The sequence below is a fragment of the Apus apus genome, chromosome 22 (assembly GCF_020740795.1).
Source record: "Apus apus isolate bApuApu2 chromosome 22, bApuApu2.pri.cur, whole genome shotgun sequence".
Taxonomy (NCBI): domain Eukaryota; kingdom Metazoa; phylum Chordata; class Aves; order Apodiformes; family Apodidae; genus Apus; species Apus apus.
This window is the reverse complement of record NC_067303.1, coordinates 2,053,570-2,077,949: the sequence shown is the minus strand read 5'-3', so window position 1 is coordinate 2,077,949 and position 24,380 is coordinate 2,053,570. Positions and strand designations below refer to the sequence as shown.

The window sequence follows — 24,380 nt, the reverse complement described above, 5'->3', positions numbered from 1 at the left end:
AAAGAGAAGGAGAAAGAGAAAGGAAGAGAGAGAGGAAAAGAAAAGAAAAGAAAAGAAAAGAAAAGAAAAGAAAAGAAAAGAAAAGAAAAGAAAAGAAAAGAAAAGAAAAGAAAAGAAAAGAAAAGAAAAGAAAAAAGAAAAGAAAAAAAGAAAAGAAAAAGAAAAGAAAAGAAAAGGAGAAAAGAAGAAAAGAAAAGAAAAGAAAAAGAAAAGAAAGAAAAGAAAAGAAAAGAAAAGAAAAGAAAAGAAAAGAAAAGAGAAAAAAGAAGAGAAAGAGGGGGAAGAGAAAGAGGAAAGGAGAAAGAGAGGGAAGAGAAAGAGAGAAAGAGAAAGAGAAAGAGAGAAAGAAAAGGAAAAGAAAGAGAAAAGAAAAGAAAGAGGAAAAGAAAAGAAAAAGAAAAGAAAAGAGAAAAGAAAAGAAAAGAAAAGAAAAGAAAAGAAAAGAAAAGAAAAGAAAAGAAAAGAAAAGAAAAGAAAAGAAAAGAAAAGAAAAGAAAAGAAAAGAAAAATGCTTTAAAAAATAAATAATCCAGCCACATTAACTAACTATTTGGGAGACCTTCTGCCTCCCAGGCTTGCTTGGCTGAATTTCACATTAATTAAGCTAAATCCAAATGCAGCACCTTCCCCAGGAGTCGGCTGGAAAGCTCTCCCTGCTCACCCCATGGCTGCAATTTCCAATTTTTTTACCTAGTTAAGGGATTTTAATCTTTAACAGCTGCCTGATTCACTCAGCTCGTGCCCTTGGAGACGTTGAGGGGGTCCTGGGCGGAGGGACACAGCCCCTCTCCTTCTGTCATCGTGTCTTCAAGGATTGGGCATTTCTAGGAGCCAAAGTGTGTGATGGAGACCTCAAAAAGGAGAAAATCTGCTCCATAAAAGTCTGGTCAAGAAGGAGGTGGGAGTTTGTTCACTGTAAATCCATGAGCTCCTAGTGCCAGATTAGAGTTGGCTGGATAAGTCTGGCCAGCACAGTCTGTCCCTCTGCCATCACAGCCATCAGTGCTGGGAGAGGTGATGGGGAAAGCAGGGAGAGGTGAGAGGGAAAAGCAGGGAGAGGTGAGAGGAAAAGCAGGGAGAGGTGATGGGGAAAGCAGGGAGAAGTGAGAGGAAAAGCAGGGAGAGGTGATGGGGAAAGCAGGGAGAGGTGAGAGGGAAAAAGAGGGAGAGGTGAGAGGGAAAAGGAGGGAGAGGTGAGAGGGAAAAGCAGGGAGAGGTGAGAGGAAAAGGAGGGAGAGGTGAGAGGGAAAAGCAGGGAGAGGTGAGAGGGAAAAGGAGGGAGAGGTGAGAGGGAAAAGCAGGGAGAGGTGAGAGGAAAAGCAGGGAGAGGTGAGAGGGAAAAAGAGGGAGAGGTGAGAGGGAAAAGGAGGGAGAGGTGAGAGGGAAAAGGAGGGAGAGGTGAGAGGGAAAAGCAGGGAGAGGTGAGAGGAAAAGCAGGGAGAGGTGAGAGGGAATAGCAGGGAGAAGTGAGAGGAAAAGCAGGGAGAGGTGAGAGGGAAAAAGAGGGAGAGGTGAGAGGGAAAAGCAGGGAGAGGTGAGAGGGAAAAAGAGGGAGAGGTGTGAGGGAAAGCAGGGAGAGGTGAGAGGGAAAAGCAGGGAGAGGTGAGAGGAAAAGCAGGGAGAGGTGAGAGGGAAAAAGAGGGAGAGGTGAGGGGGAAAAGCAGGGAGAGGTGAGGGGGAAAAGCAGGAGACCCAGGGGGAGGGGCTGGAGTCTCTCATCTCTGCTTCACATCAGCAACCCCTTCTACATCCCCCAATGTCCCTCTTTCCCCTTGGCAGTTTCTTTTCCCAGCCCCCAGGAGAGGTTTTCTGCAGGACACATGTTACCAGTTAGGTCCATTTGTTCAACCTATGGCTGGTTTTGCTTTTGCCTCCTGGCAAAACCCAGTAATAATAATAATAGGAACAAGAAGAAGAAGAAGCAGCAGCAATAATAATCATTAAGAATAATCAGCAATAATAACAGCAATAATGATAGCAAGGCAGCATCCCTCCAGAAGAATATTTTTCCACCATGAGGACAGTCAAACATTGGAATAGTCTCCCAAGGGAATTAGTGGATTCCCCCACATTGGGCAGTTTTAAGGCTCAGCTTGACAGGGTGCTGAGCCATCTCATTTAAACTGTATTATTGCCTAAAAAGGTTGGACCAGCTGATCCTTGAGGTCCTTTCCAACCTGACCTTCCATGATCTGTGATCCCAGCCTCAGGGAGATTTGCAGCCATGTCAAGGCACCCTGGACTGGAAGGGGTGTCCTCTCCCTCACTGGTTTCTCTCCCTGACATTATACTTCAGGTAACCCCTTTTTAAAACTATTTTAATTCTATTTTTCAAGCTTCTTGGCTTGTAGCTTAAGACAAATGGAAACAAGCAGAGCTGCAGGTGGCCCCAGTTGCAGGATGAGGTTTTTGCTCCACAAAGACATTCAGTGTGTGCTGCCCAAGCCATCCTTGACCCTCCAGAGCTCATCCAGAGATGGGTTTAGATTGAAGCTCTGGGTGCTTTAGTGGAGCAGCCCAACCTTCCATCTCAGTATTAAACTATTTAGAGAGTTTAGCACTTGTTATACGTGTTGACTCAAGAGCTTAAAGAGGCTGGAGATCTCCAGGTGCCATCAGGAACACCAGTCATGCCTCATGCTGCTGTGCCATGGGGGTAAATTCAGTTTTCAAGCCATTTTTTACTACTTAAAATGGAAGAAAAGGTGCAGTGAGTCAGAGCAGAGGTCCATCTGATCCAGGAGATTTCTCCAAAAAGAGGCAAAAAGACCAAGAAAAAGGCAAAGAAAACGGATGGGAGGCTAAAATAACCAGGGGAACTAAATGCATTTGTTCTAGCAGAGGACTTGGGTTGGTCTCTTTCTGGGTTTTTTTGGTAGGTTTATTATTATTATTATTATTTCTTGTACACAAAACCCCTCAGTGCTCTTCATGGGGGAATCAGAAAATCAAATGTACCAGAGGGACATTTCAGAAATACTCCTTGTCCCTCTCCCAGGGTAGAGATAACCCTTGGAGCTCTTTGACTTTCCTTTTTGTCCAGACCTTTACTGGGACCTTGATGGGGATTTCTTGGCCAAAGGGGATAAGGCTCAGGCTGTCAGCCCCTCTGCCACCTCCAATGACTGAAAAACCACAGCAAGGCTGAAGTTCCAAAGCCAAAGGTTTCCTTCAGACTTAGTGGAGCTGGAGGATGCAGGTCAAGATACATCAGTGTCCCCTTGAAGGGAAGAGTAGCCAGCTCAGCCTTTTATTAGACAGCAGAGAATCCAAAAAGGACAAATTCACAATGAAGGACAGCAAAGCACAGATTTTTCCAGTGTTAGGAGGCCAAGGAAGCTTGAGAGCCATGGGTGGCAGCATCTCACGGTTCTGGGAAAAGTCAGCCCTTCCCCTTGGACACACCATAGGATGCTCCACGTAGTTTTTCCTGCCCCAGGAGCAGGTCCAGCAGCTTTAGGCTTGAGAGAGATCCAGGCCATTACCTGCCTCCCCCACCCAGGGCCAGGTGCTGGTGTTTGCTTCAGCCCCATTAAAACCCCCTGAGCAACCAGCCTTCCCCTGGAGCCCGTGTTTCTGGCTTCAGGGTGCTGGTTTTTTCAGCCCTTCTCAGGTAAATCCATGAGGTTTGTGGGGGCTTTTGTCTCTCTGGGTGATTTTTAGGGGCACCTGGTTAAAAGCCTGGCTGTCACCTGGTGCTGGAGGAGCAGGGTGTTGGTTTTCACTTCAGTTTCTGCTCCTGAACTCCAGGGGAAAGCTGTGGCTGGGTGGAAATCTCCCTCTCTATTCCTAATAATGCTGGAGCCTTTACAGTGGGGGATGTATTTGGGCTGAAACTGAACATTTTTGTGGGGAGAGATGCAGGCAATCAAGCCTTTATTTCCCTGGAGGAGCTGGGCAGGGGGAAGGTGCTCAGTCAGGTCTGTCCTGTTCATTTCTTTATGTAAATGAACAGCAAAACGAGAAATAAAACACATTAAATTTGCCAAATCATTCCAGTGTGGCAGGGGGGATAAATAGGCATTTTCTGGGGGGGAAATAAAACTGCAGGCAATCTGGAGAGGGTGACATCCTCCAGCAGCTGTGTCCCATTAAAGGCAGAGCTTTACCTCCCCCTTGGCCCTGGTTTAACTGGGAAAGAGGGCTCTGACTCAGGGAGGGTGTGCTGGGGATCAGTCAGAGGAGCCCACACTGTTTTCTGGGCACCCAGCAACCCCACAGGTGGTTGTGAAATCCCTGGGTGATGTGAGAAGGGGTTTGTCTGCCTCTGGGGGTGGTGACTCTGGAATAGCACGTTAGGAAGGGATGATCCTGGGCAATGGGTTGTGTGGGCACAGTTGTTTGAGAGTGTTGTTCCAGTTTCTATTAATCTGTTTAACCCATATTGCTGTTACCAGGCTAAAGCAAACCAGCCTTGTGTATTTAATGCCCTGGGTTTGCAGGGACCAACCCACCACTGGGTTCCTCTGCCAGGAGCAAATCCTAGAGCAGAATCACATCAGAATAAACCTGTGAGGGTTTCAAAGATTGGTTCCATTTTGGTTTGTTTTGAGGTTTGTTATTTTTTCTTCAATTAATGAGTTGAGGCTTCAAAGAGGCCAGGATCCCAATCAGCCACCAACTGAATGAGGAGGCCACGACTGTGCCCTGGGGAACCAGGTGTAACTTTAAATACAGTTTTTATTTCAGGTTTGCTCTTGATGCACAAACAGCAGAGACTGATGTTCAGTATACATGGTATACACAAAGCAGCCAGTACAATTGGCATCTCTGTCCTTTTGCTGCACACTTGGCAAAAGAACCACAACACAAGAAGTTCCTTCCCCCCCCCACCCCAGTTGTCATCCTTCCTTCCCCCCCCTCCATTGTCATGAATCAGGGTGATGATTTCTCAGTGGCTTGGAAACCAAGACACAAAAGGGCAGCTCCCCAAAGCTCTGTCCCCAAAGGAAAGAGCAGGAAAACCCTCCAAAAATGAACGATGGGTTCATGGGAAGGGAGACCTGGAAGGGATTTCCTAGAACATTGAATTCCCATCCCCCGCTGTGCAGAGCAACCACAACATCTGCTCCTGGCTCCATCAAGCAGCGTGGAGACCCAAAATATTATTGTGTTCACCAAGGCATTACATAAATCCTGGGAGGATGGGTCCACGAGCTCTGTCACGAGGAGTTTACTGAGCTGGTGGAAAGGTCGAGCGAGGAAACCCTTGTGCTACCACTGTCCTGTGTCTTGTGATCTTTCTTGCCTTGCCCACAGCTGGAGAGCTTTTGGAGCAGCCCAAAAGGCCACAAGGAGTTTCCACGCTGTGCCCACATGGGACAGAGGGAGCAAGGTAGGCTTTGAGTCTCCAGCTGCCAAGACAGCATCTTCTACCTGCCCGTGGACTGTGGACATCCTTGTTGTCCCCTTCTGACCCCAGTGTAGCTTGGGCCCAGGGGCTCTGGCTCACTTGCAGTCACAGATAATTGATTCAGAGGCACCTTCATCAGTGGAAGGAGTGAGATGGTCCCTGATGGTAGGATTTGAGCAAGAGACCTACATGATGTGTTAAAGGGAGCTCCAACCACCACGGGCACGATGCTGTGAAACCATTGGAGGTACTGGATGAACCCTTGCACAGAACCCTGGAGGGGGGAGCTGGTTGTAGATGCTCTGCAGCAGCAAGAGGTTCATCCCCTGTTCTTTCCTCACACACCTGGGCCTTGCTGAGCCCCTTTCCCCCAGGAGAACCCAGGACCCAAATTCACCTTCCCCCCCCAGCTCAGCAGCAACGCTGGGGATGTCACCCCAGCTCTACTGGAGTTCAGGGGATCTCTGCAGGTCTGAACACAGAGGGAAACCCCCCCAACCTGAAGGTTGGAGGGTGGTGGGATGCCCAGGCACAGCGTACTGGTCCCATTAAGCAGTGAGCACCATTTCCAGAGTGGAGACAAGTCCCAGCAACTCCTGGGGCTGTGTCAGACCCCGTGGAGCACCATGGTCCTACAGTACAGTCACTTGTTGCTTATTGATGTTGTTCTGACAGCTCAGCTCTTGGGTCCGTAACGATCCCTTTTAGCCCTGAAAAGTGTCAGACAGGTGGTTTGGAACCTGCCTGTGGCTGGGATGTAAAGGAGCATCCATGGATGCCTGCACAGCCCCATCCCAAAGCACCATAAGAAAACCTCAGCCAGGTGAGAGCCAGCTGGGAATAACACGAGGTTTGCATCCTTCAGGAAGAGGGGGAGGAAGGAGGTTAACAAAAAAAAAATCAAAATACAGAGTTAAGCACCATCAAATCTACACTGGTCAGGTCATAAACATGAGGAGAGAACAAAAATGAAGCCACCACCTTCCAGCCTGGCCTGGGGATGCTGCTGGGGCTCTCCAGACCTCCAGGGCTGCAAGGTCGTGGCCAGCAAGCTCTGGAGGGATCAGTCCCCAGCCCCTTGTCACGCTGGCAGCTGGACAGGCTCCTTGGCCTTCCTTGTGTCCATAAATCATTTTGGTCCCATTTAGCACGAGTGTTGGGGGAGCCCGGAGAGGGGGGAGGTAGGTTTGACCCAGGGAAGATGGGGGAGGTTTCTACTGTGCAATTTCGGGGCACCCCCCTTCCTGCCCTGGGATCCATCCCAGGCAGGGATACCCCTGGTTTCCATCCATCCCCCCCCAGCTCCCAGCCTCCACCAGTGGGTCCCCGCGTCGTCCTGCGGCTTCGAGGTAGATGTTTGTTCCTGCCCTGTCCCCGAGCGACTTGGTCAGTACGGCTCCTCTCTCCCGGGTGCACAGGGTGTGTGTGCTCGGTCCCCACACCCAGGGCCTTTTTTTTTTTTCTCCCCCTCTCCCCATTTTTTCTTCCCCCATCCCCCCCCCCCCCCATCATTTGATATGTGCTATGGACATCTCCCCCTCTCCCAGTCCCTGGCTGCTGCTCGGCTTCTCCTTCCAGCCAGGGGGACACCGTGTCCTTCCTCGCAGACACCCCTAAGCCTGCTCAGCACGGCCTCAAGGTGCAAAAATCCAGCTCCTGGGGCTTCCTCCGGAAATTGCAACTCTCCCGGGGCAACGAGCGCCCGGTTGGGACCAAGCACTTCAACGCCCGTCTCTTGAAACCCCGGCCACAGCTCTTGGAGCAAGGAGACCACGGTCCGGCTTCCCAGGCCGGGCAGGGCTCCCCGCAGAGCCGGACGTCAGCCGGTCGCTGCGCCAGGTCACACTCGGTGGCTGGTTGGCCGTAGGAGTCGTGACAAGCCACCCAGCGCTTCTGCAGCCCGTCCCCGCAGGTGACAGAACAAGCCTCCCACCCCCCCGTTGCCCACTTGTAGCTGGGACGCCTGTAGCTGGGTCTGCCGCCGTCCAAGCGGTTGGACAAGCTGAGGACGCTGTTGTTGAGGTCGGGTGGGGTCTTGCCTTCCTTCTTGTAGGAGGACTTGTCCTCTTTGCTTTCCTTGGGGAGGTAGAAGGAGTAGCGGACCCGAGGAGGGGTCATCTTCCCCACGGAGAGCACCTCCAAAGTCAAGGGTTCCTGGATGGGTTTGAAGGCCTGCAGGCTCTCGACAGCCGTGCCGGTGCCGCTGTAGCGCAGGACGCTGCCCTTCACCAGCAGGTCCCTCTCCACGGCAGAGACAATGAAGTGCCCGTTGAGCAGGTACTTGCCCTGCCCGTTCTTCAGCGCCAGGTAGTTGTCGTCGCTGATCAGCCCTTTGTAGCCCCTCTGCCTGATGTCGATGTTGGAGGCACCAGCCGGGATCACCACCACGAAGTTGTAGCCGTGCCTGGAAGAGAAGAGCAGGCAGGGCAGGCTGTCAGGCAGGGGCACCTCTGCTGCAACTTGGTCTCAGCCCAGAGCTCTGAGGTCTTCCCACACTTATCTCCTCCTTCCCATGAAGACAGTTTTGAATCTCCTCCCTACTCTGGGTTTTGCTGAGGTCACCCAGGTATGAGAAGATGCTTCAGCTCCTCTCTCTCAACAGTACAGATGTACCAGAGAACTCCATCAGCAGAAGCTGGTAGCACTTTAAATGTGCCCTGCTTCTCCTTCAGAGCTAGCCCAGGTCTCCACACAGTGATGGACACTAGTTTTGCTCGGGATGGACTTGGCCCCCACCACCACCCTGCAGCCACCCCAAAAAGCAGAGCTGGGAGAGGATGTCGTCTCCTAATACTTACATGGGTTTGGTGAACAAGCCTGAGACCTTCTTGCAGCTCTTGTTGTCTCCTCCACAGACACTGCATTTGTCAAACTTCTTCTTGGAGCCCAGCTTCCCATCACAACCAGCTTTGATGCACTTGCCCTGGACACAGACCGAGGTGGAGTCTGGGGAGCAAGGGGTGCCGTCCACAACCTGCACGAGGGTGAGAAAAACAGGCTGCTGCCTTTCCCTGTGCCACCCCACAATCCCCCCCCGAGATGCCACCATCCCACCCAGGGCTACCTGCATCAACCCAGCAGCTCCCAAGGAGATGCAAGCAGCCACCTTGTCACCCTTTCCCCATGCTCTGCTTTGCAGTTGGGAATTTTAGGGTCTCTGAGAAGAGCTGGGTGGGACCACGTCCCTTTTCTTCTGCAGCTACATAATTTTCTGCCCTTTCTGTTGCGTGGGTGCAAAGGGGACGGGCTGTGCTGGGGACACAGCCAACACCACCCTGTCTGGTGTGGTGCCACCATTGCCAGCACCATCATCCTCTATTTCAGGACTATGGGCATATCCCAGAGGCACCTTCACAAACCTGGAGGAAGACCCTCCACGGACCAACGCCATCCCAGAAGTGAGCAAGGGGACACACACAGGCCGATCCATACCAGCCTGCTGGATTCCCCTCCTCTACAACCTCCTCTGACACCAGGCAAGGAGAACCCGTTCATTTCCAGGCAGGCTGGAGTCATCCTGCAGCCCAGACGTTGACTTCGGGGGTCCCTCACCAACCTTGGGTGCCAGCACGTAGAAGTAGCCGGTGCCGTTAGCGCGGCAGATGAGTTTGCACTTGTCCCGGGGTGAAACACCAGAGTATTTGGGGACCCAGGAGACAGAGGCAGTGAGGCGGTTGGTGCTGTGGCTGTACCCGTTGAAAGCCTCACACTGCTCCTCACGGAAGCTCTTCCCAGGCACTGGAAGAAACAGGGATGTGTGTAGGGTTGGGGAGCATCCTTGGACCTCCGGATCCCGTTTGGTGGGGTGGTTGCAGGCCCTGCAGAGCAGGAGCTTTGCCCCAGCCCCTTACCTGCAGCAGGGCAGGGCTCCAGGTTGCAGGAGCGGTACTTGAGGCGGACGCCCTGGCAGTAGGAGCCCCCGTTGGCAGGCACGGGGTGGGTGCAGTCCCTCTTGGCCAGCTGCACCCCTCCACCACAGGTCCTGGAGCACTGCCCGTAGGGCGCCCACTTGGCCCAGCCGCCGTCCACCTGCGGGGATAGGGTGGGGTGAGATGCTGCATCTGCTGCTGGCTCCATCCCAAGTTGGGTGTCTCCAGGCTTGGAGCGATCCTTTCACAAGGAAAACCTCTGCTGGCTTCTCCTAAACCTGACCAGGAGTGGAGCAGCAGCATCCTGCCCTGAGGAATGTCATTGAATGGTTTGGGTGGGAAGGGACCTTAAAGATCATCCAGTTCCAACCTCCCTGCCTGGGCAGGGACACCTCCCACCAGCCCAGGCTGCTCCAAGCCCCATCCAACCTGCCCTTCAACACTGCCAGGGATGGGGCAGCCACAGCTTCCCTGGGCAACCTGGGCCAGGGTCTCACCACCCTCACAACAAAGAATTTCTTCCTAATATCCATTATTTCAGCTTGAAACTGCTCCCCCTTGTCCTCTCTCTCCCTGCCCTTGTCCCAAGCCCCTCCCCAGCTTTCCTGGAGCCCCTTCAGGCACTGGAAGGTGCTCTAAGGTCTCCCTGGAGCCTTCTCTTCTCCAGGCTGAACACCCCAACTCTCCCAGCCTGTCTCCAGAGCTGTTGTCCAGCACTCCCCACAGGTCCTCCAGCTCTTTCCCCCCAGTGCAACACCCAAGGGACCTCCCAGCACCAGAAGGTGGAGGATTTCTCATCCCAGCCACCCACGAAAGACCTCACGGGATGTTTTATTTGGGTGGGGGGGGGGGGGGCTGGTGGTGCAGGTACTCACCCTGTACTTACTGATGTTGTGCCTCTCCACGCAGGCGCCCTTCAGGCAGAACCTCCCTTCACCACAGCTGGTGCCATCAGCCCAGGGGAAGTGCCGGGTCTGGCAGACGATCTGTCCCCTGGCCTTGCCCGTGCACCAGAGCTTGGCACAGTACTGCATGTAGGGGCAGGGCTTGGAGCCCACCCCAAAGGCCAGCTCACACTGCTGGTTCAGGCTGTAGCTGGTCCCTGGCAGGTCTTCAGGCAGCGGGATGGGTTTGGTTGGCTGGTCCAGCAAGCAGTCTCCTGTGGGAGAGGAGATGGCTGCATCTACCAGGTCCTCAGGTGGGTTGTAGGGACCAGGGTGGGTGGCAGGGTGGCTGCAGGGAGGTGAGGGAGGGCTGCTGGGAATTTGGCCAAAGCTATCCCAGCTAAATAGTGGTGATCTTCATTGGTTTGTATGGAAAACCAGTTTGGTTTTTATGAAAAACCAGGTGCTACCCCAGGGTTGTCCTCGCGGTCAGCTCGGCATCCCAAGTGACTCCATCCCTTGGTGACACTGGGCAGAGCAGTGTTGGGAGCCTCAGGGCAGTGACACCCCAGCACTAAGAACGTTGGTGCAGAAATGCCACCAAACTCTGCATTTCATAGAATCACAGAGTGGGTTGGGTGGGAAGGACCCATCCCACTAGGCCAAGTTGATCCAAGCCCCATCCAACCTGGCCTTGAGCACTTCCAGGGATGGGGCAACCACAGCTTCCCTGGGCAACCTGTAATTTCCTTCTGACTTTGTTCACAGAAGGAGGAGAAGAGCTGCTCTACAGCCTAATCAGCCTCTCCCAGTGACCATCCCCTGGGACAGGGACACAGGTAGGAGGGTGGGGGAGCAGGAGGGCTCACCATGGCCACTGTCGAGGAAGTCGGTGATGATGGCAGCACTGCAAGCTGACCAGGGGTTGGCACGGTCAATCTGGATGAGGGTGGGGGACATCATGTGGTTGGTCTTCAGCCTACCAAAGACCTCCTCGCAGGCCTTCACGTTGTCGTGGGGCATGTTGAAGACGTGGCCTGGGTGGAAGGATAAGGAGAGGCAACATGGATAACCCCTCCTGGCATGCACAGCAGGGTCCCCACAGCTTCTTGCAACGGGGGAAACTGAGGCACGGAGCAGGTCAGCCCCTTGCAAGGATGGCAAAGGTTGTGGGCAGCCCAGGAGACACGTGGGGAAGGGCCTGCAGGACCAGCATGTGTGAACCACCCTGCCAGGAGCAGCCCTGAGCCAGCACAGCTGCCCCAGCTGCCTCAAGCGTGGCCAGGAGTGGAAAGGAAGGACAAAGGACATTGCAAAGGGAAGATTCACCACTCCTGCCCCCTCCCTCATCCTCCTCCCCGTCTCAAGTGTCTCTGGAGGTAGGTGTGCCCTCAGCCTGTTATTTCAGGACTCCAGAATCCTGGCAACCCACCCACTGAGGGAGCAACCACAACAGCAAAGCCTTTTCCTTTCTCGGTTCTTTCCCACCCAGCCTACGTCTCGTGCTCCAAAGTGGAGTTTCCTCCTCACCAGACACTGGTTATTGTCTGATCTTCCAGCAGCTGAAACCAGGGTTTATTTTTAACCTGGCATTGCTCCCGAGAGGGCGGGGAGAGCAGAGAGCCTTACCCAGCTCGTGGGCAGTGGTGAAAGCTGAGGGCAGCCCGTCGTCCTCGATGACGGAGCAGCTGCGCTTGGGGTCACACATGGTGCCCACATCTGCCATCCCCAGCGTGTCACAGGTGGTGGCACCACACAGGTCCTGTGAGAGATGGAGGGGAGGGGTTAATCCCAGGTCCAGCAGGGGAATCACAGCTCCCCATCCGCAGTGCACCACAGGAGCCGATCCCAGGTTGCATCCCAAAGGGATTGGGGACTCCATCAGAGGCAGGAAACCTCACCCTGGACCAGAGTAATGATGTGTTTGCATTTAACCCTGGCACTGGGAATGTTGTTTATGCCTGGCATCCTCCCGTGCCTCCGGCAGCAGCTTTTCCCACCCAAAAGGCTCCTCCAGCAAAGGGTGGAGCTGGTTTCAGCACGGAGGAGTCAGCCTGGCTCCCTTCTTCAGTGCCAGCTGAGAGACCAGATCCAGGCAGATGGACAAGGAGGCACCTGGCCTTGGGCTCAGGGCTGAGCTGCTTCTCAACCTCATTTCTTAACTTCTTCCCAGGAACAGGAAGTCCCTGGATTGGCTCCAGAGGTTCCCAAGGCTAAGAGAAGCACTCCAGGGCACTTTGAAGCCGTTCCTTGAGGAGCAACCCAGCTGATTGAAGGAGAAGTCAGCTCAGCCTTCCACCCCCAACACCAGGACTGCTGGACCCCACACAGATGCAGCCAGGACAGGGGATGGGAAAGGTCCTGTTGTAGGTGGGTCTGCCTTTCTTTGGGCTCCGAAGGTGCTGATGCACATAAAAATTCCCTGTTTGAAGACACACGACAGCTGCAGCCTTGTCCTCAGGTGTTCTCTTCCCCTGCTGGGGTCTCTTGGTGGCTTGGGAGAGCTGGAGCACTGTCCCCTTCCCTCAGTGCCATCCCAGCGGGGCCGGGAGCTGCAGAGGAGACGGTGCAGGGGGGCAAGGAGCCACTTTCCACATGAGAAGCAAAACGTAAAGGGCTGGCCGGGTGCTCCCGGGCTATAAATAAGTGTGATTCATGCTCCGCGCCCGCCAGAGCGCTCGGGTTGCTCGAGACCTCACACCAGGGCTCCAGCCAACATTTCCAGAGAGGTTTCCAGGCTGCCGGCATTCCCCCGCAGGCAGGTTCAGCCCTGGGGAAATCACAGTCCTGAGGAGGTTGAAGAGCCCCTGCCAGGGCTGAGATGGCTTTAACAGGAGACCTGTGGCTGTGGAGGCACAGTTGAGGCCGTGGTCTCTGGAGAGGTGGAGAAACATCAGGTCTGGGCCTGCAGTGGTGACTGGTGGGAAACCCCGTCATACAGCTGATGTTCCTGCTCATCTGGGACCCTGATCCCGCTGTGTATCACTGCTGGCAGGGACAAGCAGGTGGCAACCCCACATCCCCCTGGTGGCAGGTGACTACGTGGGGCTGGCAAGCCCAGGCCCAGGGTTCCGTGTCCCAAAATGCCACCAAGAGCCAGTGCCAGGACTATGCTGAGCCACCCCAGGGCTGCAGCTTGCCTCCCTGCCCATGCTCTCCTGCTCTGGGTGTTTGGGGGTGAGGATGGGGAGGAAACAACAGAACATCACGGGGAGGAGGTGGCCGCTGGTGGCTCCCTGCTCACTGCTCTTGGAAGAGTTGCTGTTTCCTCCCTTTGACTCGGCAGGATTTTGGCTCCTGGCCCAACACCTGCACTGACACACTGACCCACTTCTGGCTCTGAACCTCCCTGGCTGGCTGTGGGATACAGGAGCAAGTGACTCCTGGCGGGGTTTCACCCTAACCTCTCCACTTTCAAAGGCTGTGGGCAGCATCCCTGGGCTCTCCTGAGGGGTCTTCACCCCCCAGAACATCTCCTCCAGCTTTGCTGGGGGGTCCAGCCTGCTCAGGAGGGAAGGCAATGCAAGCAGTGGAGCAAGGATGGAGTTATGGAGGGGAGGAGAGAAACACACGAGAGGTTTAAGGATGGAAAGCGGAGTGTGAAGGGCCAGCTCTGCCTCTGCATGGTGTGCTCCCTGTCACCTGTGTTCCTCAGGCCAGCCCAAACACAGGGAGGACATCCTGGTGCCCCTTGCAATGTGCTGAGGGGTTGCAAGCAACCTTCTGGATGCGCCATCAGGGCTCTCCTGCCAGCCTGACTTTCATCTTTGAACACTTCTTCATCCCCTTGTGAACTTCTGGAGATGTTGTGCAGGTCAGCTGGGGAGGATCCTTCTGGCTATTGCATTAATTGGCTTACCCAGAGGTCATGCACACTCTCCCAACCACGGAGGCTTCCCAAAGCAACCCCAAAAAGCTTGAGCTACAGAGTGTGGGTTTCCAAATTCCCCCACCACACCTGCTCCACACTCAGCTACAGCCAGATGTTCCTTGGTGCAATGTCCCTTTGGTTTTACAGCAGGACAAAGACATTCAGCAGACCTTTGCTGGTGGGACATCAAGGTCAAGGATGGGTGGGAAGCTTGGCTGAGCCCTCTGTGATGCTGTTTCCAAGAGGCAAGAATGTGGCTGAAGGCTGGATGCTCTGCAGGACCCTCCAACAAACAACAGCTCAGGTAGGAAGGTGAAGGTCCCATGGACATGGTTCCTGGCAGATCTGCACCCACCCCAAGGGCAAATCCATGATCCAGCAAGGCAGGCGGGAGCAGAGCAGAGCTGGAGAGGACAGCCCCATTCATCAGCCACTCATTGACACAACTGGAAACTGCCCATCAACCAGGCTTGAGGTGAAATTTAAGTCGGGGTTTGATGTAAGTGCTTTTTGGCAGGGAGATAAGCTCTGAAGGTGTCAGGGGAGCACAGATGGATGTGCTCAAGGCAGGCAGATGTCTCCTCCATCGTGTGCCTTCGCACCGAGCTTGCTCTGGGATTTCAGGAATGGCTGGTTTAGCAATGTGTAAAAAATGCACATCCCAGCCGTGATCCGCAGCGTTCGAAGTGCTGGGACCGAATCCATCCCACGTGCAGCTCCACTGACCTCACCAGGTTTCCACCAGCCCTGGAGCTGGCTCGTCCATGCAGGGCTGTCACTGGGCTTCCTCCTCTTCACAGCAGACCCGCACAGGCAGGAGCTGCTCCAGCAGGATGGGGTTCAACCCTGCCTGTGCTCCAGCAGGATTTACAGCTGGATGGAGGACACGGTCCCTGCCCGGGGTGGGGGGACAGGGAGAATGGGTAGGACAAGGTCCTGCACGTCCTGCACAGCATCATTCCTGTTCTGAGCCGTCACCAGCCAGCTCTGACCCCAGAGAAGGGGCAGCTGAACCCAGCTGGTTGCTATATCCTTCCCACCCACCACCTGGAAAGACATTTTGGGAATGGTCTCCCACAGGGAAGAGGAGGAGCTTTTGGCAGGGATAACCTGGGAGTGGAGACACGGCTTTGGTGTCCCCCAGTTTATAGGGAGGGGGGATGGAGAGCTCATCCTGGTGCAGCAAACACCCTGCAGAGTGAAAGGTCAGGGAAAGGGAGCTCAGCAAAGCCCCTCTCCCACTGCAGGAGGAGAGGTCCGGGTTCTCAGGAGGACCATGAGTCAGATGGAGCAGGGAGTGGGTTTGGTTTTTTTTCTTGGCAGGTGGCAGTGTGAGCTGTTCCCAGCTGGGGAGGGGGAAGAGGGGGCTGCAGTCCTCCTCTTCTAGGCTCAGACCCTGTGTTTTGGGGTGGTGGCCTCTGGGCATTGGCTGCTGAGGCTCCTGCCAGCAGGCAGAGGATGGAGCAGCAGGTTTCTGCCCATGGGGACAACCTGCCTTTGCACCTCCTGGCCTCACTCACCCCTTGGTCGAGCTTTCTTCAGGCTGCTAAACAAAACCTGCCCGGAGGACAGGGAGGGCTGGCCCAAAGCAGGCTTCCCCCACACCTCTGTTCACCCCACCCTGCTATCTGCGGGTGGAGGGTCCCAAGGGCAGGGGGGATCAGGACACAAGGGCAACCTCCTCCAGTGTGCACGGGAGCTGAGATGCAGGAGCCCTTAGCACAGCCCAGAGCTCCTTTAAATTGGGGACAGCCCCTCTGGGTCTTCCACCCCCGCACACGCACGCGCACACACCTGCTTGGTGAAGAGGATGGCAGTGTCCCAGTACTCGGGGTGCTTGTCGCTGACCTTGTTCCACTTCTTCTGCCAGGCACAGAAGTTGCGGAGGGTGAGGGCGGCGTTGCCGGTGACCTTGGGCCCTTTGTCATCCTGCCCGATGAGGAGGAACTTGACCACGGAGATCTGGATGGGGTTCCGGATGCTGGGATGCTTGTAGAGCCGAGCGGCCGTGGCCATCAGGGTGAGCAGGTAGTGCTGGAGATCATCCCCGTGGAACTTCACCATCGACTCGTCGGCCACCACCAAGGTCTCCACGTACCGGGGGACCGAGGCGAATCGTTTGGCCCGACCCCCTTTTTTTGCCCCCCCACGCCCCCGGTACTTGTCCAGCGCCTGCAGCACCCCGGGGGTGAGCCCGGAGCCCACGGCGCAGCGGGATGCTCCGGCCCCGACGGGGCGGCCGGGGCTGCGGCGCTGCAGGCGGTGGGCTCCCCCCGCCGAGCCCCCCGCCACCGGGCTGATGATGTACTCGGCTCCCCGGTAACCGAAAGCCCCCCGGAGCCCCCCGCAAAGGCTGAGGGCGGCGAAAGATTCCCGGTCGGCGTTGACATCCCCCGAATAAAAGCAGTGGCGGAGGGCGGGGAGGGGGTGGGCGGCATCGGGGGAGACCCCCAGGTAGTGAGCGGCGAAGGCGGGGGCGATGAAGTGGGCGTCGGGGGTGAGGTGGAGGTAGAAATCCTCCCCGAAAGCCGAGAGCTGGAAAACCACCGCTTGGCCTCCCCGGGGGGGTTCGGCGGGGCCCCGCCTGAAGTAAGGGCGGCCGTTGATGTCGGGGTCCAGGCGGAGGGGGGTGACCAGCTGAGTGTCCTCCGGGCCCCCCCCCGGGGGCAGGCTCAGCCCCGGGGTCCCCAGCAGCAGCGGCAGCAGCAGCAGCAGCATCATCCCGGCGGGCTCACGCCGGCGGCATCGGGGTTTGGGGGAGGCGGGGGGGGGGGGAAAAGCACGACCCGGCCCCCCCCTTCCTCCCTCCCTCCCTCCCTCCTCCTCCTCCTTTTCCCAAAACTCGGCGGAGGCTGGAGGGGAGCGGAGCGGCCGTGCCTGCCCCGCCGGTACCTGCCTTATGGGGCGCATCGGGTTTATATAGGGCGGGATGAGGATGCGGGGGGGGCGAGGAGAGGGGTGGGTCGGGGCGCGGTTTGGCCCCGCAACAGCCACTCCGGAGCGGAGCGGGGCTGGGGCAGGAGCGGGGCCGGGAGAGCCGCGCTCCGCCCGGGGCGGTGCTGGGGGTGGGGGGGACGGCACAGCCTCGGGGAGGGGGGATGGGGCTGGAGGGGGGGCCCTCTCCGCTTATATTCTTGCAGCAGACCCCGCAGCCCCCCCCCCCCCCTCCAGGGATGCTCCTCTCTGCCGGGCTCCGGTCCTGGTTTGAGCCGAGGGGGAGGAGGATGAAGGTCGGTGGTCCCAGGGGGGTGTGGAGGGGGAAACCCGCAAAGATGGGGGTGCGGAGGAGGGACTCGGGGGTGCGCAGTGGGGTTCTCGGCTCCGCGCTGGGGCTGCTCAGCAGAGCCGGGGGACCTGCTGTTGGGGGGGTTAGTTCTCAGATCTTGCTCTTTGGGCTCGAGCTCTCGGAAGGGTGTTAAGAGGTTTTTTTTCACCCCCCAGGTGAGCCGGGCACGGAGACCCGGGCTCTGTCCCTCCTTCGGACCTGCCATCCCAGCGAGCACGGCCCCAGTGACCCCCCCTCTGTGTCTCCAGCCCAGGGCTCTCCTGGTGCTCTCCTCCCCAGGGGACCCACTTTTGGTGCAGCCCTCACTACCCCACCCCAGCCCCACCAAGTGGCTCCAATCAGGGGGCAAAGGGGCGATTTCCACATCTCAGGATAGAGCTCAGCTCCCCTGCACCCCCAGGGCCACCACAGGGAGCACTGGGTAGGTGTTAATACCGGTAATATCCTCTCCACTGGGACCCAGGGACACACTCTATGAATTATACAGTCATGTCCCCAGTTTCACCCACCAGAGTGACCATCAGAATGGTGCTTGGGACCAGGGAGGGTGATGGGGCAGCTGATGCTGTTGGGAGGTAGAAAGATCTCACCATGGGTAGAACTTTTTGGAGCACAGCAGTTAAAAGGAGAGTGATGAAGGGTCCTCAGTAACTGTGGCTGAAGAACAGATTTACTGGCAGCAGTAAGCACCCTGACATGAGGATGGGCTGCACAGGGGGTGCCCAAGGAGGATTTGTTTCCCCTGCAGCAGCTCTGCCTCCACACAAGCTGCTTTTGTGGCCAGAAGGAAGGATAGATATTTCAGTAATGCCCCCAGGCTACCACTGGGCACCCAAGTCCTCTGTCTCCTTACATCCCATGCTCCTTTCCAGCACTTCAGGATGGTTTAATGGTAAAATTAAGTCCTTCTCATAGACAAGCTGGTTTTGATGTGCTTTGAAGCCTCAACAAGGGCTGAAGCACAGTTTAAGAATTGGTGCATACACAAAACCTCAGCCAAGGCTGTTGCTCAAGAGGCAGAGCCCAGAGCCTGCAGTCTGGCTCATTTTGGTGCCAGTGCTTCCCCACTCCGTGGTTTGCTTGGTCGTGTGCCTTGCAGCTGAACTTGTGACCCAACAATAATCATCTGACTGTGCTGGGCTCAGTGAATCAGGGATTTTGTCTGCTGGCCAAAGTGTTGTGTGTCCAGGGCTGTCGACAGGACCACAGAGGGAAAAGGGGCAGCACAGGGAGGGGAGGTGGAAGGGACAAGGGACACAATCTTGGGCATCTTGAGGTGCCAGGAGATCTTCTCCTTCCCATGGCACTGTCCCATTCAACAAGACAAGTATGTCCTGGAAACAGCATCCAGGCTGGCACATGGTCCCAGAGGTGCCACTTTACACCAGCATCCAGCTCTAGGCTGAGCCCTCAGCTCCTGGAGACATGTGGGGAGTGAAGCTTGTTTTTGAAGCCATGCCAAGTTCCTCAGTGGGACAGGGGGGCTGCCGTGCTGCCTCCTGTCCCCACCTCCTCTCTGTTTGCTCTTTGTGGCTTCATGTTTTAAGACATTCTCCTTCCCTTCACGTGCAATGGGTGGGCAGCAGCTCTTGCACCATCTCAGGCAGAGTTTGGTGCTCAGCCCTGGGGAAGGACACAGCAGGAGACTGTGCAGTGCAGCACATACACTGAGCTGCAAGGAGCTCAGATGGTTTCTGACCCACAGAGATACTAGTGAGGAGCAGAAAGAGAGCAGAAATGTCCCTACCATGGCTCCAGGTACCCCAGCTTGGAGGTCATCAAGCCAGGGTTAATCACTGCAGCCCTAGGAGCTCCAGCTCCTCCATCTGGTAGATCTTCTCCAGCAGCAGAGGATGAGTCAAACTGAACTGACATGACTTTACCTCCAGCCTGGAGAACATCTGATTGCCTCCTGATGGGGAAAGGCAGGCAGAACATGTGAGTGTTTTGTCTCTGCCTGAGCTGAGACCCGCTCCATCCCATCAGACACTGGGTTTGAGCCAGACTTGCTCCATCCCATAACATGAACGGCGTGTTGGCATCTTTGGGGTTGAAGTGGAGGGGTGGAGCTGCTGGCTGCTCTCTCACAGCCTCCCCTGTCCTCACTGTCTCCCTGGACAGGTGGGAATCAACTACCCAAAGATGGAGCTTTGCTTGTGAGCCAAACGCTCTGCTGCCTTCGTTTCCCTGCCCGTGGGGAGCAGAAAAGCTGCTGAGTATATGTTGCCCATCCCATGCTTGTACCCACAGCTGTGGGAAGAGTTGGTGTGAGACTCCCTGGTCTCACTGTGTCCCCTTCCTGTGTTAGGGGCTGAATCTGGCTGCTCTTCTGCTTGCCAGGACTGAATGGCTGGAGAAAGGTGAGTACATCTGGTGAGCAGGAAACAGAGATGGAAGGTGCCTCTGGACCTAATTGAACAGCTATGGATAATAAGGTATATTCATGTATATTAAGATATATAAGGTAAATTCAGCTCCTATGTTGATATTTGCCTGGAAACCCATCTCACCCAGGTCTGATCTTGAAATATCAATGTGAGGGTCTGTAGTGTAGACCCTTCTTCTCCCATCTTCCTCCTGCTTCATCCCAAGCACCTCTGGGAAGGGGTGACAAGTTATTTTTCTTTCTTTCTCTTTTTCTTTTTTTCTATTTTCCTTTGTGACCAGTGAGATGCCAAGGGTGTTAAGTTAGAAATAAATTAAAAAATTACACATCTCCTGGATGTTCCAGCTCACAAAAGAAATCGTTTTAAATGGACCATCTGAGAGGTCCAGGCCAAAGATAGAGTGGAAAGGTTGTAGGCAGGGAAGAACTGGCCTTGCAAGTTGTTCACTTGTCTGAGAGGTTGGCAGATCAGAGGCCTGGGCTCTCACCCAAGAGTTCAAGCTGTGCTCTCCCAATTCCTCACCACATGGGCAGGAAGGAGGATCCTCTCCAGGGACTGCAGATGAGTCAAAGAGAGTTGTCAGGAGGCTTTCCAGGAAAGAAAAGCTTGGAGAAAAAATAAAAAAAAAAAGAGGAAAACAAACAAACAACAAACAAACACACACACACAAAAACCAAACAAAAAACAAATCTGGCTGGGTCTAGGTAGGGTCATTGAGGGAGAGATACACGAGAAACCTGAGCACGTGGAAGTCTTTGTAACCTAAACCCTGCCCCATCCTTGGTCCAGGAAGAGGCTGAATTTAATTAGATTTATTGTGGTTCATATGATAGTGACTGGAGGAGGCAGGATGCTCTGCCTTGGCTTTTCCATGCAGCCCTTGCAGTTCTTTTGCACAACAGGGATGGCAGCAGCACCGGCGGGAGAAGAGGATCTGGGCTTTAAACACCTTCAAGCACATGTCTATGAGGGCCACAACAAAAATGAAATCAGCCCACTCCCTCCACACACAGGCAACACAGGAGAAGGATCCCTGTGTCATGTCTCACTGCTCCTGGAGCAGGAGCATCTCTGCTGCCTTCTGGCATGGTCCCCACACACATTGTCACCTCTGGCATCTGGCAGGGCTTCCATATGGGAATGCCAAGATATGGTGAACAGTTGTAAAGCTTGGGTTTGCCTGATTTCCAGGCAGTATTGCAGGTTCTGGGGTTGCTGGTAGCTCATGCACCCACAAAGCCTCCCAAATCCCCCTCAATCTTCACCCCCCTTGGTATTTATCTCCAGTTTAAAGGAAAACAGAAGCAGGTTTTTTCCAGGATGCTCTAAAACAACGTGGAAGTTTAAGAGGAGCCAATGGGCCCACACATCCCCAAGAAGCAGTGTCACATGTTTATTACAATTCATACACACACCTTCAGCCTGAAGATTTGTGCCCCAAGACTTCCACAGCTCTGCGTTGGACCCACTTACCTGAGACTTGGGTCCATCCTTGATGCATTAGCTTTATGTGCTGCTCATCTTAGAAATACCTAAACTGGAGATGCATAAAGACACTACACCTGCAAAAAAAAGGGCAAAGCCACTGGTCTGGGTGAGCTTGAAAGGTTGTCAAAATGATGGAATAAACCTGAGGTGCTGGGGAGTCACAAGCCAGATGCTGAGGATGCTCCTCACTCAGGCAATGTTCACTGTCATGTTATGATGTTCACTCATTTTCATCAGCCCATGAGCCATGCAGGAGTGGAACAGGCAGGAGAGGGGGCTCAGGTGTGGTGGTTCTGGGTGGTTTTATTTTCTCAAGAAGAATATTTCCATCATAACTTGCCATCTTTATTTAGCACTATCTATGGGCTGGTTCAAAGGAACCCCAGGGCAGGCTTGAGAGTTTTTGTCAAGTGTAAAGATTTTAAACCCCAGGTCAGACACAGCTTTGCAAAGGAGTTTGGGGAAGGACCAGGTGGTTTTTGGAGGCTCTTCTCGCTGCTGTGCTGGTCTCAGGAGACCTTGCAAACCTCAGGACCCAGCCGGGAAGTGGAGAAGCAGCTCCCAGGGGAGCACGAAGCCGGGGAGGAGGCTGCAGTGCTGCATGGAGGACTGAGCCCTCGGGTTTTGGAGAGCCATAAACCTGCTTTCCTGGCAGGGAACACCTGCACGCAACTGGAGCTGCAGACCCAGCCCGGAGCAGGGTTGCCATCTGGTGACACTTCCCTGCTCTGCAAATCGAGGTGTGAAACGGAATCCAACGCCGGGGGTTGCACCACGAACCCAAACGCGTGTTAGAAATCCAGGATGAACGCGGAGGTGCTTTGGGATGGCTTAGAAATCAGAAGCAGAATCCTTTAAAATCAAGCAAGATCATGTCACAGCTGTGGCCTTTTGCCCTCAGCGAGCTGGGAGCAGGTCTGTGCAGCCACAGCTCCAGGAATTTTTGGAGGCAGCAGCATCGGCCGGTGCACCAAGAACCCAGCCTGGCTGTCCCTGCCCTTTCCCGAGTCCTAAAAAATCGGATATCCCCACTTTTCGGGGTCCCGGGGCTGGGCTGCTGCGCCGGAGGGGTGAAATATTGCACTAAGGAGCTGGCAAACGCGGTTTTTTAGGGGGTACTGAGGGGTTTGGGGTAGCAAAGGCTCAATAACCACCACTCGTAAGGCGGGGAGGGCCTCTCGCGGTCGCGCCGAGGAGGTGCAGCCCCGAACCCATTCCAGCCCCATTAATTAGCATCAAAATGAATCCAAGCGCTGCTTTCTGAGTAAGGAGTTCAGAAACCAAGGCAGGGTTTCGGACCGGGAGGGCATATTTTACTCCTTAATTCACTTGCAGGGCCTCACTCACTCCAAATCAAGCCGAAATCTCCCCTTCTCATGCCAGCCTAAGGCAGGAAACCCTTTCCCTGCATCTCACCGGCAGGCTGAGATGGTTTCACTGTAGAGAACTTGGCAGGACACAGGGTGAAGGCCCTGAGATTAAAATAAATAAATAAATAAAACTTAATTTAAAAGTCTTGAAAGTCTTTTTCAAGCCCAGCTGCTTTTTTGAGTGGAGATGTTTCATCCCACCTGCTGCCTTTTAAAGGAAAATTAATGGACTTGCTTCTTCTGTCAGCAGAGGGGGTTTGAGCTGGCACAGCAGGGAACCCTCCGCTCTCCTCCTGCTGGATCTGCTGCTGGATCTGCTGCTGGATCTGCTGCTGGATCTGCTCCGTAGCAGCAGGGATGGATTTAGGGTTCCCACCCACCCAGCACAGGGTGGCACTGACATCTAGTGGTAATATCTGGGGGGGATTGTAGCAGCTTTGTTGATGGCTTCAAGAATTTTCCCAACTCGTTGTTTTTCGCCTGGGCTGAGGGCAGAGCAAACAAGGGGGATGCCTAAAGCACCAGCCTGGCACTGCAAAGGCAGATTTGCAGAGGAAGGAGGGGAGAGCAAAGCACCCCAGAGAGCCCCAAAACGGGGCAAACTTGCTGCTGCAGAGCAAGACCAGCAAACGCAACGTGAGCCTTATCCTGGCAGCCAAAACTCCCCTGGGAGATGGGTGCTGGGTGGCAGGACAGGGTTTGGCCCTCCAGGAGGGAGCTGCCCAACTGCCAGGCTTTGCAGAGAGGCGGGGGGGGGGGGGGGGGGTTTGCAAGTGGTTGATCAAAAGGGTCCTTAAATCCCAGTGAGCAGGGAGTTAATGGCTCTCACATGCTCTGCCAGCCCCACAGAAATGCCAGCCGCAGGCAAGGTCTGGTGGCCGCCTGTCCAGCAAGGGATCAAGAAGCTGGAACCCCAGAAATTCTTGGGGTGCCTGGTCCTGTGCTGGGAGGAGCTGCCGAGGGGCAGCCGGGGGAGTTCTGCTGTTGTTCCTAAGGAGGCTCCTATGGGCTACAAGAAATTCCAGCTACTGTTTGCAGAGCGAGCTGCTAATGAAAACCAGCAGTGCCTCCCGGCTAAGATGCAAGCGCGTCCTCCGAGATCAAAGATGCAGCTCCCAGAGCGGAAAGCCGGGAATAAATCGCATCCTGTGGGAGAGACGTGGCCCCGTGTCGCCTGCAGCCTCACCTGGCCCCCTTCAGAGGAGGGGCCACCCCCTCTCCTTGCCCTGGGCAAAGAAAAGCCTTGGTGAGATGCAAGCACCTTTGGCGGCGTTTGGGGGTGGAGGACAGAGGGTCTGGGCTGGGTTTTGGCTCCTGGTCCTGCCTCTGCACTTCGCGACAGCATGAGCTGTGTTTTCTGCCCAGCCCCGTGAGGCTGCAGATTCTTGGCTCTGGTGAGAACTACACCGAGCCTGGGGTTGCTCCTTTTTTTTTTTTTTTTAATTATTATTATTTCCTTCCCTCCTACGGTCAAAACCACACTTTAAAAAGACAAAGTAACCAGAGCCTTGGCCCCAGGGCAGTGCTGCTATTTAGAGCCAGGGCTGTGTGTTTACTATATAGGTAGGGATGTGGCTTTTAAGTGGAGATAATAATAGAGAGGCAGATGTAAATACATCCTCAAGTAAAGGGAGAGCAGCCTTTAAGCCTGCACCTCATGTCTCAACCCATAGCCAGACTCTGGCTTCTCAGGAATTCCGAGGTGCCAAAGGCTGCTTTACTCTTTGGATCTTTTTAGGATTAGGCAAAGGGGGGTGGAAAGAAAAAAGCCCACAATGTGGAGGAGCTGGTTGTTGGGCTTGTACCCACAGCAAGGCTAAAGGAGCACAGTCCTGGTCCTGAGTGAGTGTTACTCCCTGGAAAAGTTTAGAA

General features: G+C 54.9%; 1 protein-coding gene across 1 annotated transcript; it reads right to left on the bottom strand.

Annotated features, from left to right (window-relative positions):
- Window positions 1–6,881: 6,881 nt before the first annotated feature.
- ADAMTS15 (ADAM metallopeptidase with thrombospondin type 1 motif 15) lies at window positions 6,882–16,704 on the bottom strand. Its single transcript, XM_051638335.1, has 8 exons — window positions 15,772–16,704; window positions 11,736–11,868; window positions 10,976–11,143; window positions 10,098–10,381; window positions 9,205–9,382; window positions 8,910–9,091; window positions 8,152–8,327; window positions 6,882–7,757 (listed from the first exon to the last, which is right to left on the bottom strand). The coding sequence occupies exons 1-8, from the start codon at window positions 16,696–16,698 to the stop codon at window positions 6,977–6,979; spliced, it is 2,829 nt and encodes a 942-aa protein (XP_051494295.1). The 5' UTR covers window positions 16,699–16,704; the 3' UTR covers window positions 6,882–6,976.
- Between the last annotated feature and the right edge of the window lie 7,676 nt (window positions 16,705–24,380).